This window comes from Melitaea cinxia, chromosome Z, assembly GCF_905220565.1.
Source record: "Melitaea cinxia chromosome Z, ilMelCinx1.1, whole genome shotgun sequence".
Taxonomy (NCBI): domain Eukaryota; kingdom Metazoa; phylum Arthropoda; class Insecta; order Lepidoptera; family Nymphalidae; genus Melitaea; species Melitaea cinxia.
This window is the reverse complement of record NC_059424.1, coordinates 4779741-4796489: the sequence shown is the minus strand read 5'-3', so window position 1 is coordinate 4796489 and position 16749 is coordinate 4779741. Positions and strand designations below refer to the sequence as shown.

At 31.5% G+C, this 16749-nt stretch overlaps 1 protein-coding gene across 1 annotated transcript in view; it reads right to left on the bottom strand.

Moving 5' to 3' along the window:
* LOC123668606 (chondroitin sulfate proteoglycan 4) overlaps positions 1-13140 on the bottom strand; it is a 49578-nt gene extending 36438 nt beyond the window's left edge. Inside the window, exons 1-6 of the mRNA XM_045602328.1 lie at positions 13086-13140; positions 12831-12967; positions 12481-12627; positions 2762-2905; positions 2290-2471; positions 813-1020 (exon numbers count right to left, since the gene is read on the bottom strand). Of these exons, the coding sequence (XP_045458284.1) occupies positions 813-1020; positions 2290-2471; positions 2762-2905; positions 12481-12627; positions 12831-12967; positions 13086-13140 (873 nt within the window). The remainder of the gene's footprint in view (positions 1-812; positions 1021-2289; positions 2472-2761; positions 2906-12480; positions 12628-12830; positions 12968-13085) is intronic.
* Between the last annotated feature and the right edge of the window lie 3609 nt (positions 13141-16749).

Sequence of the window (16749 nt, the reverse complement as noted above, 5' to 3'; positions counted from 1 at the left end):
TCATTACGCTAGTTGTTCAACTTTTAAAAAGCATACAGATTAAAGTTCGCAATGCAAATACAAAGCGAAGCGTTTCACTTATAGAATAAAAAGCCATAGCTACTAACATAAAATTAAAACTATGTGAACAGTTGTTCGTTCAGTCACAAAGCAATAAATTCTTGGAAAACTTTTAAATCATCCAATTGAAAAATATAGCATATAAGCCGGTCGAGAGTGACTTCGGTTAGAGGGTTCTGTATTATAGCATAATATTTAAAACTGCAAATAGCTTAATGTTAATAAATAAAAAAAATAAAACACCTCACATTCACGATCCCCAGTAACAATATTTACTCGTCTATCAGGAGTTAAGAAACACACACAATAAAAAGACAAAATCCCAGACCACGGAAAACATTTGTATGTGCTCTATAAAACATGTCAAAAGTTGGGATCGAACCCGCGACCGCAGCGCACTAGTCAGAGATGTGACTGCTGCGCCAAAGCGCTGATATAAATTATTGACATCGAGTTAAAATTACTATTAGTCATCGCGACCATAACATATGTTAAACTTGGGTTGACTGGAAGAAATATGGACATAAGTATGTCAATTGTAATACACAATCTGTAACTATATTTAAGTATTGTTTATTATGTATGTGTGGTCAAAAAAATATATAAATAAGTAAATAATACAAAATGTCTACCAATAGCGTTTATAAATATACAACAAAGATAGACAAATTAAATTTTAACCTTTTCGCTACGCAATCCTAAAAACGAAAACAATTACCACGTGTAAGTGTAGTGTGCTAATGCGTACTCACCTCGATGAGCGAAGGGTTGAACAACAGATGCATCTTGTGCCACTGTCCATCGTTGACGCGTTCAGTGTGTACTATTTGTCCCCTAGCCATCTTCACTCTCACAACTCCTTCCAATATCTCCACGGCTAAGAAATCAGAACCTCGACCGCCGCCAGCATTGTATAGTACCATCGCGTTTGGCGTTATTGTTTTGAACTCTATTTGCCATCTAATAAAAGAAAAAAAAAAACCTTTTGTAACCTTCGCCTAAGAAAAAAGCTTAGGTTAAGTTATACGAAATATAAATTTATTTTTGGCATTGAACTGGTACATATTTTAAGAATATCCTACTAATATTATGAATAAATGCGATAGTTTATGATGATAGATGGATGGCTCTTTGATGCAAAAAGTGCAGCACTAACACATCGCTGTCCCCGGGCAATAAAGCGGTAATATCAAAAATCAAATTTTACAGGAGAAATAAAAGAAGCTAATTTGTTTATAGTGCAGTGTACAGTGATCCAAAACAGACGTTCAAAATGTCAAATGAAAGCTATTTTTTTTACCAACTTAAGCTTTTAAAAATAATTTTTTTAAAACAAATCGTATAATTTTTTAATGAAATAATTAAAAAAATGTATAATACTTTTCATAGATGATACTATTTTAATTGCAAGATCATTAACAATTACTGTAAAGATGTTCACCGGTTTTTTGTGGTATTTTTCTTAGAGTAATGCAATAATACATAGCTTAATCGTAAGAGAATTATCCATGCAATAAAACGGTTATTGTCATTTATTCTAACGAAATATTAATAAAAAAAACTGAAAAAAATAAGAGTGATAGATTGATACTCAGAGAAGCCAAAAATTAAATAACATTAAAAAGGGTGTAACTGGCGTATACCGCTTTATTGCCCGGGGCCAGCGACATATTCTACTCTTTATCCCAAATCCCGACGAAACCATGAGATGCAGCTAATGTTTAGGTATGGTGAAAGATTTTTTTTTTTTTTGAATAAAAAAGTTAAAAAAAAGTTTAGTAACATTAGCTGCATATAACAATAAAATTCAAATAAAGCTGTATAAATACACGCCAGTTTTATATACCTACTTAATTTAAATTGTATGAAAAATAAACGTACAAGTTTCCAACATATAGCTATTATTATTAAATTGCATTCAAGCTTATCTAGATCGGGCAGGTTATTGATTACTCCACGAGCGTCTGCTATCTGATATCTTCATTTGTTAACATTTAGACTAGAATCATTTCAAGCAAAGAATTATTATCAAGATGGTCGTAATAAACGAGGCGAACTTAACGTGCTCTTCGGTAGAGACTCACAATAAAGTATCCAAGACGGTACGTCTGAAGGAAAAATATATTTAACGTTACGCCAGAAGAGTCGTCTATAAAAAAATCAGTCATGTAAATAAACGGAAATGCTGTAAGTTTTATAAAACATGAAATGTTTTCAATAAAAGCCCACCTTCCTCCTGCTCTTGAATTAATCCTTGGAAGGATTAAATAAGCCCCCTCGTCTATAAAACTGATGTCAGCGTTGATGTCCGCGTCGAACTCCGGGGCACAGTTCCACGTGACGCCTTCGACGTGCACTGAGCCACTTCGGCTGCGAGCTTTTTCGATTATCTTGACACCGTTGTAATATACCTAAACAATATACAAATAGAAAATACATTGTTGCATATTACAATCTTTTTTTAAGTATAGTATCCAAAAATCAAAACAAATTAACTAATATACACAAATACATATACATATACATAAGACTGTAGTATGTTGCTGTTGTATTTATAGATGGTACAATTTAACATGTAAGAAATGAGTAAGATTCAAGTGCACATAATGTTTATCTCCTAACTTTGCTGTAGGCAACCCGCTAATAATACAATATGTTTCATTTCAAACGTGATGTATTTATTAATAAGTGTTTTACATACATCTTCCATGCATCCTCGGAAATTTTCCATGTGACCAAGAAACAGTTCGGAAAAGTCACCTTGTCCTCCGAGAAATATACCAAAGTGTATGTTTAGTTCAAAGAAGCGTCCCGGCAGCTTCTTCTTCACAACGTTGTCGTCAACCTAAAAATAATGAGTCAAAGTCAATAACATAATCAGCCGTTTGGCTCGACTGACTCATATCAGAGCGTACACACTTCAATACATTTTACCAAGTACCGCTTTAATACTGTCACTGAAATAAAAATGTCGTGAAGATAAACAATGTCTAACGAACGTTATGTAAATTTTGCCCATTGAAGTAAATTACACGTGCTGGGTTTGCCAGCACTAATTCCTTAGTTCAGATGTAAGTTAATCTTGATTCTGTTTATTGCACTTAATTAGCTTGTGAGCCTCCGATAGGTGCAACATGAATAGATTATTGATTAGTTACTAGAATAAGGGCACCATTATCAATCTCTTTGATGAAATTTAACTGCACATGCTTATAGAATTTTAAACCAATGTTTAAATTGCTTGATAATCAAAACGAATTTTTGTACGTTTCGCGTTCGTATGATTTAAAACAATTTTCATGTTCCTTTTCAGTTAAACGTAATTAGATAGGTCCAATTTAAACTGAAATTTTATGAACAACGTTTGAACGAGCCACAGACAGTTATCACGTCTGTCACTGTAATGATATTCCACGTTTAATCGGAAGGTATTAATAAACTATTGTATAAATAGACTGCTATTTTAGCTATACTTTGATATATTTGGTAATTTATAATTAAGAAACTTTAAAAGTGCGGAACTCAATTTAATATTAATTTTATCATTAAAAAACTGTAATATCCAGAAACGATATATTAATACACCGCGCTGCAGCACACAGTAGGCAAACAGAATATATAAACTGTCTACAGGAGTGCAAATGAGAGACATATAAAAAGATAAAAAATACGAGTGCTTTAGCAAAACTTACTTTTTTGTAGTATAAAAAATCCAGCAAATAATAACTTTTTTTTAATTTGCACCCTAAAATGATATTTTACTGACTATAATTATAAAATAAAACATTATGCAATAAATTAAGTTAGTTCATGTTAGTATAGAGCATAAACTCTATAAATGACGTCTAATTAATCTATACAAATAAATAAAATTGGTGTGTCTGTTTGTATATTAAAATAATCGCTTTTGAATAAATTCAATATACATGTAACAAAATAACTTTTTTTATAATTTTTGTCTGTATGTATGTCTGTTTGTTCCAGTTAATTTCTGAAATGGCTGGACCTATTTTGATGGGGACTTTCACTGACAGAAAGCGGATGTATTATTTTAAAATTTTTATTTTTATTCTATAACTCTCCGAACTGAAGAATAACTATTTCGTTAAATTCCACACGGGCAAAGTCGCGGACACAGCTAGTTAATTAATAAATTAGGTCATACTAAAATCCTAATTCTGTGTAAATTATCCGGGGGCTACGACGCTGACACTTGATGTACCTACATGCATTCTAGTTCGGCCACAAATTATATGTTTCGGATCTATTGTACCACTTTAGACTAATTAAATGTTTTATAAAAAATAATTGTATTTGCCCGCCAACGTAAAAAAAAACGACTTTAATTACATCGACAAGTAATACAACGTAGGTAGACGAAATAATTGTGTTTGCTGGCAAACGAAAAAAAACCGACTTCAATTACATCGACAAGTTATAAAACGTAAGTAGACGAAAAAATAGTCAAGTAAATAGGTGTTATCAAAAATTACTCAAAAACTTGTTATTAGATCTCGATGGAATTTAAATGTGACCACATGATAAACATCATCGATCATCATAAACATTTTCGATTGAATTATAAATCAACAAAATCGGTATACCCAATAAAAATTTATGCGGTATAATACAACGTAGGTCGACGGAAAAAAATGTCAAGTAATAACGCATTATTAGATACTCGAAAAGTAGTTGTTGGATATCAAATAAATTTAAATGGGACCAAATGACACGCACCACCTATCGAGTAAAAAAAAAGTCGAAATCGGTCCACCCAGTCAAGTTCTGAATTAACATACATAAAAAAATACCATCGGATTGAGAACCTCCTCCTTTTTTGGAAGTCAGTTAAAAATAATATAAATCTTTGACGACTCGTTGGCGCAACGGTCACAGCACTGGTTTGTGGCTGTTGCGGGTTCGATGCCATGACAAATACTTGTATTGGCTATGCAGATGTGTGCCGTGGTCTGGGTGTTTCTACAGTCCTTTTTTGGGTCACACCACCGTGCCTCGGAGAGCACATTAAGCCGTCGATCCCGGTTGTTATCATGTACACCTGATAGCGATCGGTACTCATAGGTAGGCAATATATCCGGCAAAAAGCATGGGAGCAGCGGTGGATTAAGCTCTGATCCTTCTCTTCTATAGTAGGTATTTTCTTTAGAGATAAGGAATTATTATTAAATCTGAGAAGTTTCTTGTACTTTTTTTTTGCTGAACACGCTAATTTCTGTATAATATAAATAAAATTATTACACACATTTCCCTACTTACATCAATGGAACTGTAAGTAAAATCAACACAACTACACGAGCTTCAAGTAGGTATAAGGTGCAAAAGTTTTGATGGTAGTAGTAAGTAGGTAGGTATGTATTATAAATAAAGATAAAAGTACTTATTCGGAATTAAGTATTTCAATTAGATTTAATTTCATATATTTGTTTTTAGTGCAGAATGTTTTCCTTTCTTTTATAAGGAGGTGTCATAATAATAAATCCTATTATAGTCCCCGTCATCAAATTACAACGAAAATTATTAATTCATAATTGCATTAAAACCTATCAAGTTATTTAAGCATCTACGAAATGAAACTGATATGCAAGCATTAAAAAAGTCAATAATTAAAAATTAATGTTCGTTAGTTAATTTTTTCTCATTTCATTTGCGAATTCGTGACGAGTAACACTGCGATTTTAGGCAAAGTAGTAACTGTCACCGATTCGCGAGTAACTGCTAAGTGGTAGACGAGAGATCCGCCTTTGATGTGTCCTTTTATGTTGTTTACTTTTCTAACTCAAACCAAACACCGTCTTTGAAACATGATGCCTTGTGAGTTTACAGAACGTATACGTCTATTTTACAATTAGGATTATATATATTGCACGACGTAGATTAGCTTGAATTTTATTATAAATATTGAATTTTCGAATTTAACTTCATATACATAAGCGCAACGAAAAATAGAAGAGTGAAGACGAAAAGTGTCGCATAATTATCATTTCTTTCATTGCTACATATTATTTTTATTACCTATTTTAATTATACCCGAAATGAGTGTCATACAAACATAATAATCATGAGAAATAGTGGGTATTTATAAAAACTAGTGGTCGCCTAGAGGTCGAAATTCGACTATAATTAAAAATTTACCTTAAACCACATTACATTACATTTACATGGGGTGCTAGAGTACCCCAAAGCGGTTTGTTTTATAATTATTTCTGTTTGTATAAAACCCATAGATTTGGGCATTCGTGTATTTTAGTTTAGTGTTGAATGCTTTCGATTCATTAGTGCAGTGATACAGTTGCACTGAGCGGACGTGTCTAAAAGCGATGTGGGGTGCCCCCGTACCCCAGTGTAGAAAACCGTAAGTATTTTTTTATAAATATAATTGTTGCATCGATATATTAATTGTTTTAGAAGACTTATTCTAAAATAATTTTATTATTTAAATTACTTTAAGTTTTGTATATATGAACAATTTTTGTGCAACAATTATTAATTATTAATATTTTTTTTTCAGATGGCTGTCATATGAGGTTTAATCAATCTAATATGTCAGATAAATCAGAATTTATAATTGATTTTTTATATTAAAAGCTGTATACTATCAGATAACTGAAATAACTTTACAAAAACAACAGGAGCAAAATTAAAAATAATTTGTTTCGTACATTTTTGTAGCCTTAAATTACATAGTCTCCGTTTATTAAATTGATGACTGATATACTATTATATTATCAGGTCCATCACAAAATTGTTTTTGTAATATTTTACTCTTACATATTTTCTATTAGAGCAAAATGAAGTTATTTAAAAAAAGTAATATAAAATAACGATACTTATTGATTCCTAATAAGAAAAAATGTTAATCAAACCTATATTCGATATATCGAGATTATAATCCCTACTAATATTATAAATTAAAAAGTAATTCTGTCTATCTGTCGCGCTTTCACGCCAAAACTACTGCACCGATTTAAATGACATTTGGTACACGGATAGTTTTGAGCCTGAAAGGCTACTTTTTAATCCGAAAAGGTTGTAAGGTGTAAGGGGTTAAAAGGTGGGGATGAAAAGTTGTATGGAACATTTTTAGAGCTAGAAGTTTGCAACTTATTTTTAGGCTGTTGATTCGGTATATATATAAAACTAGCGACCCGCTCCGGCTTCGCACGGGTATAAAATATAATTATAGCCTATGTCATTCACTGAAAAAATGATTAAAATCGATCCAGTAGTTTTGATTTATTCATTACTGCCCGTGGCCCGCACGCGTTAACTTAGAGTAAAAGCCGGCCGGAACCGCCGCAAACGCTACGTACCACGATTTTTAAATCTGTAATATCTTCGAAAATATTCATTTAAATCATATGCTGTAAAGGGCCATATAGATCTATATTAAATAAAAAACATATTTAAGGTATTTAATTGGATAAGGATTAATGCTGTATTGGTTAAAATCGCTTCGAAAATTAGCCATTATTTGTCGTAAAAAGTAAGTGACAAAAAAATGTTATTGTGGGATATCCATAAAAGACAGGTATATACCATCGCGGAGTTTTCTGTAGACCTTTTCAATGTGTACAATACTTCGTACATTATTTTGATAAATCTCGTAGGGTTCAGCCTGCGTTTGCAATTTAAGCGAAAAAAAATTAATTATTTACGACATAACATTAGAAAACTCAAAAATAACAGTATTTCTCCACTATTTAATGGATGTTATTATACATATAAACAATCCTCTTGAATCAATCTATCTATTAAAAAAAACCGCATCAAAATCCGTTGCGTAGTTTTAAAGATCTAAGCGTACATACATGTGCAGGGACAGAGAAAGCGACTTTGTTTTATACTATGTAGTGATATATAAATATGACATTCAAAGTTTGTAAAAATGTACCCCCAAGGGTGTAAAATATCAATAAGGAATAGAGAATGAAAGTTTGTATGGAAATGTGTACGATTTATGTGAAATGTGTTATAAGTTTGCAACAAGAGAAAAAATATTAGAGCTATTCTGATGTTTAAAATAAACCAAAAAATGTAATTATTATAATTTTCAAAAAATGCTGTCCCAAGCCACTATTCCATGCAGACGAAGTCGCGGGCACAGCTAGTACGAGTATATTTTCAAATTTCTTTCAATGTTTTTATTATTATTATTATTTTTTAAATATATTATAAGCCGATGTTTAAAAAGACTTAAAAAAAAATTGGTTGTCTGTAAAGTTGGTTTACGAACTATAGTTTAACGTGACAACGTCATAACAAAACATCTCTTCGGACCAACTTCGGACGGATAGGCCAATCGCGTGGAAGAGAGATAGATGCGGAGTAACCGTACAATAAGCGTAACGGCACGAGTCATCCTTTTTCGTGCATGCAGCCGGCGTTCATCGATTTATTAGACGTTGTCACGTCAAAAACATTTAATTTCAAAAAAACGTATACACACTTAAAGCATAATAAAATTTATTCGGCTATCCTTTAAAGTACGTATACTTTTTTGATGAAAATATCTAGAAAAAGGAAACTGAGTATAGATAGGAAACCTATTTTTTTTTTTTACAAAAAAAAAAAGAAAAAAAATTGATTATACGAGTATCATACAAATCCGTTCGTCGATGGCAGCCGTTCGGAAGAATCATGAGAGCATTATTTTAACCGGACGAGCAAAATAAATAAATATTATACGAGTAAATAAAAAAATACACTGATGTACTTTAAAGTTTTTGAATATCATGGTAATCTGTTAAATTTGTGGAATATTAAAACTGTCAAAAGCAAATACTCCGAATTCATTGATTTGTGACACGAATGCTATAAAGGAATACTGGGCCTGTCCAGTAGACTGGATAACACACGAGTATCACGGGATGACTTATATGCAAAACAATACCATTATACTGTTTGTCATTTGAATTCCTAATATATGTACTTATATACATATACCTGCGAATTCGTCTGCGTTTTGGGTATTTACATGTTCATTGTAATTCTTTAAATTGGCATAACTTTTTATTTTTGAACATATTAACATGAAACAAACACGAAATGTTAAGTGAAGCTTACTACAATATATTAGTGAAAACTACATCTAAATCGGAGAAGCCGTTTCTGAGATTAGTGTACACAAACGCACAGAGAAGCAGACAAAAATTCTAACGATCATTGTTTTGGGTGCTATTGGCGTTTATAAAGGTCCCAATAATATTTCTTCCCATATATCTTCCATGTACATACAGCTATCCGCTACATTTTTATTATATGTATAGATTTAATTTACCAGAGACAACTATGTCAATACAGAGCAATGAATGTAAATACAAAAAGAAACCTAAAATGAAATGTGAAGTACCTGGGTGACCGAGCTTAGCTCGGTATTTTGTTTTTTTAATGTCCAAAAAAAATTTGGGAATTATATTTAAATACGAAATACATATTGATAAAATATGAATAATATTTTTCGATCTTACCGACATACTAATAAGAAATATGAACTAGTTATTAAAAAAAAAAAAATCACGAATACAATTAGAAAAAAAAGGGAAAAAAGATCGATCTGGACACATGCGGGTTTAAACCTTGGTCGTATATATGTATATATATACAAGAATTGCTTGTTTAAAGGTATTAGATTAGATACAGTATGCATAATAATAATATGGAAATACAAATAAACAAGAAATCAATTCAACTTTATTCAATCTATAAATAACAATAGTATGCATAAGAATGTAAGCTATAAATAAAGTAACATAATAGAGCAGCATTAAAACACGATTATACACTTTTTGGTTAAAAAGTACAAAACGAAACTGTCAGGTAATGTTTGTGGAGAAATGTGAGGTTAACATTAAAAATGATAGAGTAATTGCAATGCACCTGTATTAAAAATTGAATAAGAAGAACAAGAATTATAATAACCATTACTATTTATATTAGCTACAACAAATTATTATTATAATACAAGCTGACTCGGCAAACGTTTTCTTGCCGCTAAACGCTATTTAAAAATAGGGGTTGGCGGTAAAGGGGTGAAAAGTTACGATTGTATGTATTTTTCAATGCCAAATCATAATAAAAAAAATAATTTTTCAAAAAAAAAAAGAATTAGGGGTGGACTACCCTTAACATTTAGGGGGATGAAAAATAGATGTTGTTCGATTCTCAGACCTACCCGATATGCACACAAAATTTCATGAGAATCGGTCAAGCCGTTTCAGAGGAGTTTAACTACAAACAAGTAATAACATTTACAGATTTAGCTGGGTTCATAATCAGTAATCATATATAAGACGCTACAGGCACGAACATTGTGTAGGTCTATCTACATGTATGTATACTCGTATGTAAATTTGATAGCTCTCGCTAACCGCCTTACACTGAGCTGTTGGCCATACATCTGGCAATTATTTAGAGAACTAAGTATCTACACTACAGTTATTAAGTTCTTATTTTTATCAAAAACTAAATTTGCATATATCTTTGGAAAAAGAACAAGTTATTTTGCAAAAGATCTGTTTATCATAATAAACAAGAAAATAATATATAACATAAATAATCATATTTTATATAATAATGATTAGGTAACCATCTCATTATAGCTCTATATTGGGTCGTCTTCTCTACAAATTGCTTGTTAAGCTTCTGTTAACAAGCAAATTCTATCAGAAGTTACTTTTTCTTAAATTTATTTGTTTTTCTATACATATAATAAAATGGTAGGAAAGTCAAAACTGTACATTGAATATTTTTTTAAAAAAATACTTGTGATCTACAATCGATACCGAAGCCAAAAATATAGTTTTTAGAATTTTTGTCAAAAAGTACTGCATGGATTTACTTCAAATTTGGCACGAATATTATTTGAATTCGGGTCAACATCTACGTGGAACGAGCAGTGAACCTTTATTTCTTCACCGAATTCTGTAAAAACGTGTAATCTAACGACGCATATTTGAATGTTGTTGTTATTATGTTAATAACCATGTCATAAGCTAGCTTCACACTATAAATAAAGACATTCTGTAGTATATTTAGTATCAGCATTACACCCGTGCGATGCCGGGGCGGGTCACTAGTATTTTATATAATACTGATTAGGTAACCATCTCATTATAGCTCTATATTGGGTCGTCTTCTCTACAAATTGCTTGTTAAGCTTCTGTTAACAAGCAAATTCTATCAGAAGTTACTTTTTCTCAAATTTATTTATTTTTTTATAACTTCATTCATCGTTTCTATGATATTCGACTATTGATTTTGTGATAAAGCACCCACATAATGAGCACAGCCCCCTTCCTACCCATTGTTACTGTATTTAGACATTTTGAACCAATATCAAAGTGTAAGTCCCAATTAAATATTTATTAAATACTAGCTGACATCCCTGGCTTTGTATAGCTTATATTATGATCAAAATAATTTCATAACTATTTTATTACATATATAAATAAGTTCACTTCTTAACTGTGTATTGATATGGAATTAAAATTGGGAATCAAATCAAATATATGAAAAAAAAAATGGCATTCACTTTTGCATGGCAGATTTTGCATGTCATCCTCGAATAATGATGGTAGGTATCTCTCTAACACATAGAGAAACAGACACACTACATTACTATGACTCATAAAAAAACAATGTTTTTCTAAAAAAAAAAATATATAAAAATAGAGATTAGTCAGTTACCATGTAGTATATGTATAGATCGATATAAGTTTAGTATTTATTAATTCAATTGCAGTAGCTTAGTAATGGTTGTAACCTTCTATAGATCAATTATATTTGCATGAATGAGTTAATGGAAGTGGGAACATCACAACGGGATTAAAATTAATTTGTATGGAAATAATCAGTTTAGAATTAATACATAATGGGATTTAGTCATTTTGAGATTTTTATTATTTCAGGGACATTGCAAATTGCTATAATCACTGGCAACATGTTAAAGTCAACATAGTGACCGCAAAAGCTTAAAAACTGATATAATATGTTCACATTCATTATTATAAGGCCCAGAACAGGCTAATGTAGCTTATGCCTTTTCATTGCAGCAGTGCGCAGTAGGAATTATCATACTCAAAACAGATCAGCCCATCTAGGAAAGTACCTCAACCTTACAGAAGATCACAGCTAAATACTTCTCTGAAGTAGTCTAGTGTTCTTGTGGGGAGTCATTACTCTACCCTGACCCCTGACCCTCCCCTAAAGGTCGTCACAGCTCCTCGGAAGGGTCAGGAGGAGGATTGACGCACTTGCTTTGTTTTTGATGTTGCAGGCATCAATAGGCTATGGTAACCGCTTACCGCCTGGTGGTACGCTTGTTTGCCACAACAGTTTTCTGGAATTATTCTATACTTAAGTCAACTAAATAATACATCAGTTTTGTATATGTGTAAATACCTTCATAGTCAGGTTAGCTTCTCTTCTTATGATGCTGACATGATGCCACTGAGTGTTGTTAAGATATATGCCCTTTGAAGATGACAACTCACTTTCACCAGCACCGAGATTTATATGAAGTTTTAATCTACCACTTTCAAGACGAATCTAAAAATACATATTTATCTTAAATATTGTTTATTTTTTTATATGTAATATTTTCTAATAAGCAGTGTAATTATTATTACTTTAAGCTTTATTTAAGCTTTATCCTATATATTTTATTACTTATTAACTCTTTATATAACATATACCTATATTTAAAAATATTGACAAGCACATGCATGTATATGTATAGAAATTTAACACACCATACAATAGTCTGTTTTGCCTGCGGCAAGTAGTAAAAGGGCATCGGATAAGTGAGTACGAAATCTGAAGCTTATATCTGTGACTCCCTTCGCTTCTTGAAGCGGGTACGATATATAGCTGGCACCGTAGAACGACGCTAAAAATAAACAAGGCCTTTAAACGCATGTTTATTTACAGGTTTTTCAAAATAAAATTTTACTCATAATTTATAAACTTTTATTTTATGAATTATAATTGAAAAATAATATATTTACCTTTATCGTAAGCCAGCCCAAAAGACACGAGACACAATATAAACAAAAGTTCCATTTTTTACGTTCACTCGTTTCACAAATATTTTACTGACTTAAAAGTTGAAGTTAGCACTCGTTATATATTATTTTCATCTTAGATTTTCTTGAATTTATTTTTACCGACAAAATAAAGAGAATATTGAGACATCTTTGAAATCACCGGAGAAGCTGCAGGTGTGGCGTCTGACTAGAATGAACTACCTACTGTATGACTTTATCATTTTCGAATAATAAGCAAATATATTTATTTATTTTTTATTCAAATTTTTTATTACATCCCAAAAAAATAAATAAAACAAAATATAATTAAAAACCAAAATCGCCGTTTTCACGTCAATAACACTAACATGGCCGCAAGCTGACAAGGACAAGAAGTACCACAGAGCACAATACTAATAGAGTCATCAGTCGCCTAGCCGACATAGCGACATCTCGTGTTAATGTCGAGAACTAAGGAGTTTTATATATATACGTATAACTACACCTAAACGATATAGATGGATGGATTTAGATCAATGTTAATGAATAATGTGATTTTAAATTCTCCACGTAACATGTTATTTGTAAAAAAGCTGTGGAGTTTCCTTTACCAAAATGTATGAACCTTTATAACAAGTAACATGATGAACAAAGCTGGCTTATAGGTAGAAGGAATAAAATACAGAAATATTATTTGCGGTTTTTATTGATTTTTTTTCTGTATTCACAGGCGAGTTTCTTTATTTCGTCTTGGGTGTTGACAGATAGTGCACTGGTGCCGTTTAACAATTTATTAATATCCCGACACCAGTTGAAAATAAAAAATCTAGAGCACAGTTCAAAAAAGAATTCTGTTAATTCATTTTTGTGGGCCGGGCAAGAACAACAGCTAAAATCAATTTTCGTATACAAAAGTGTTTTTAAATAACATTTTATATTACTTAAATTACTTTTGTTTTGTAAAATATAATTTGCCACATCCTGGATTTCAGAAAATATTTTTATAATTGCCTCAGAAGGGTAGGTAAGTGACCTAGTTGTGTCAAACTCTCTAAGTTGTATGTAATCATTCCCATGACCAGAAAACAGCACCTCTTTGCATAGCTCACAATTTTTTATAACTTTTTGTTTGGCTTTTTTTAATATGTACCCAGTTACGTAACTGAGCTGACTAAATATTCTATTATCACTCTTTTTTACGGTAAAATCAATAATTTCACAATCAATGTCATCATAATCAATAAGAATTGGATCTTGAATATAATCATCTTTTTGCAGAAAGCAAAAAGATAATTTAAAAACTTCACAATCGTCTTGTTCACAATTTGCCCCTACTGAGTGATTGCTAGACAAATTGTTTATTAACAAGCTCGTAAAAGCCGATTCAAAGGCATATGGTGTTGGAGAGATGTTTCTGAAGCCATGGGAACGTATGCAGCCAAAAAAATTTTCAAGAGGATCCTGGTTGAAATGCCTCATCCAAATTGACTTAATCTTTAGTTTAAATAGCCTGTTTTTGAGTAACTCTATATTTTCTATGGTACGAATCCAGTTGGTTACTGATGGTACACTACCTTCCCTTCCTTCTTTGTTGACAAATTTTATAGTTTTTAAAACTTGTTTTGCCTTTGCCCACAGCTTACTGTGCTCCGATTTCGGTGTTACTGCTCTTAAAAGTAACTTTCCATGCCTTTTCTTTGAGTTTTTGTAACTTCCATTCAGGGAATCGAAGAGTTGATCAAAAAATAACAAGACATCTGCAGTATCTTTACACTCCAGTGGAAGTATTCCTTTATCTGAAATACAGAAAAAAAAATACATTTTATAATTCTTTGTGAGGAAGAAGCTTTAGAAGTGTAGCTATGTAGTAGACAGGTATTGAATAGACTTTCAGATGTAAGGAAATGTTGATTACTGCCAGACACCTTAGTTGAAATGCCAATAATTTCCTTCACCTTCTGTAGTTGACTGGCAGAAAATGCCTATGGCATTAAGTTTGCCACATTGCCATTTAATTTACTTTTGTGCAATAAAGTATTATTAATAATAATAATAATAAGTTCAAGGCCTTTTGACTAACAATTTATGTTAAATTTTTCTTATATAATTATATTATATAAGAAATTATTTAATTATAATTATTTAATTATAAATGAATTATTTAATTATAATTGTAAAACAATATTGAGGTTGACAATAAGAGGGCCGCATGTTTTATTTGTGGGAGAACCCTACAGAGGCAAATTCTGTGTTGTTACAATCAACTGCATCAACGTTTACATGCATACATTGACCTTTTTACAAAAGGTCCTTGCTAACTGTAGATTGTAGTGTACAAGTAACTGGGGTTTTAAGTATTAGTAAAATATATGACTCACCAGCTAGGTATCCCATATTAGTTGCAACAGTTTTACTAAAGATTTGGGTTGCCATTTTAACTTTCATTTTTGGAATTTTTTTCGGGTCTACATGTGCCTCTGTTAAATTTTTTATTAATTTAATCCCCTTGTAAGCTGGGTTTTCCTCATGCAGATTTATAACATGGTCCCATTTTGCAATTTTCTCCTTGTTGTCAATTGTACATTTCAAATTTTTTCTTAATAAATTATTTCGAATGCCTTTTATTAGATGAGGCGGGTCAAAGAGCGGAATCACTTCCTCTCCATTTACTTCAAATATTTGTTTGTTCAGAGCCTTATCCTTTTTTATGTAGTCAACTCGTGTTTCTTCTATTAGGCTATTTATAGTGCTCACATTCGTACAACCCTGGTCACACACTGTTGCCACTACTTTAAAGCCACATTCCTGCAGTTCTGTTATTATGTTTTTCAATAACATTTTTAATTCTTCTTTAGGTGTTGTCCCTCTACAAAATGTATAAGCAATTGGTTGCTTGTAATTTTTTATAACACCTCGCAACATAAAAACCAGGGCATGGTCTGCTATATTCCGTTTTGTATATATGCCATTTGTTACAAATCCACTAATTGAATCTCTTTTTCTGTCAAGGTCAAAGTGTGGTGTTATTGCTATTTCATCAAACAAGACCATGCACAACTTTTCACTTTGCTTCATACTCTGTGTCTGTTTCCTGAGTTGTGCAAAAATCTTCTTATTTATTCCAGGTCTTATATCTGCTCCGGAAACAACACGACTTAAAGTCACAGGGGATGGTAAAATGAAAATTTTACTTAGCCATCTGTAAGCTTTTGGCCCCTGTTTATATAAGCTGAGTGCCATAATCTTCTCCTCTTTTGTAAACCTCCTTCCCATTTTTTCCTTAGATATCTCCCGAAACTGCATAACAGTAAACAATGCCGCAAGTGTCGTAAATTTTTGTAAGCACTTCTGAAAAGTTGTATTTTCGGACATTTTCAAGGCTTTCTTTAACCTTGTTGCATAGTTATCATTCTTATTTCTCAATTTTTTTATGGTCTTTTTCAAGTTTGCAATGTATTTTACTAAAACAAAAATAATAATAAAGTTTTATCTGTATATCAAAATATTTCTTATTAATACTTTCCAGTACAACAGGTAGGCAGAATAAAAAAGAACAATAATATTATTGACTAGCACAAACTTATAAAAAATTATTGTTTGCTTCCTCTATAAATATTTTGAAATTATTTTCATTGTCAAGTCATAC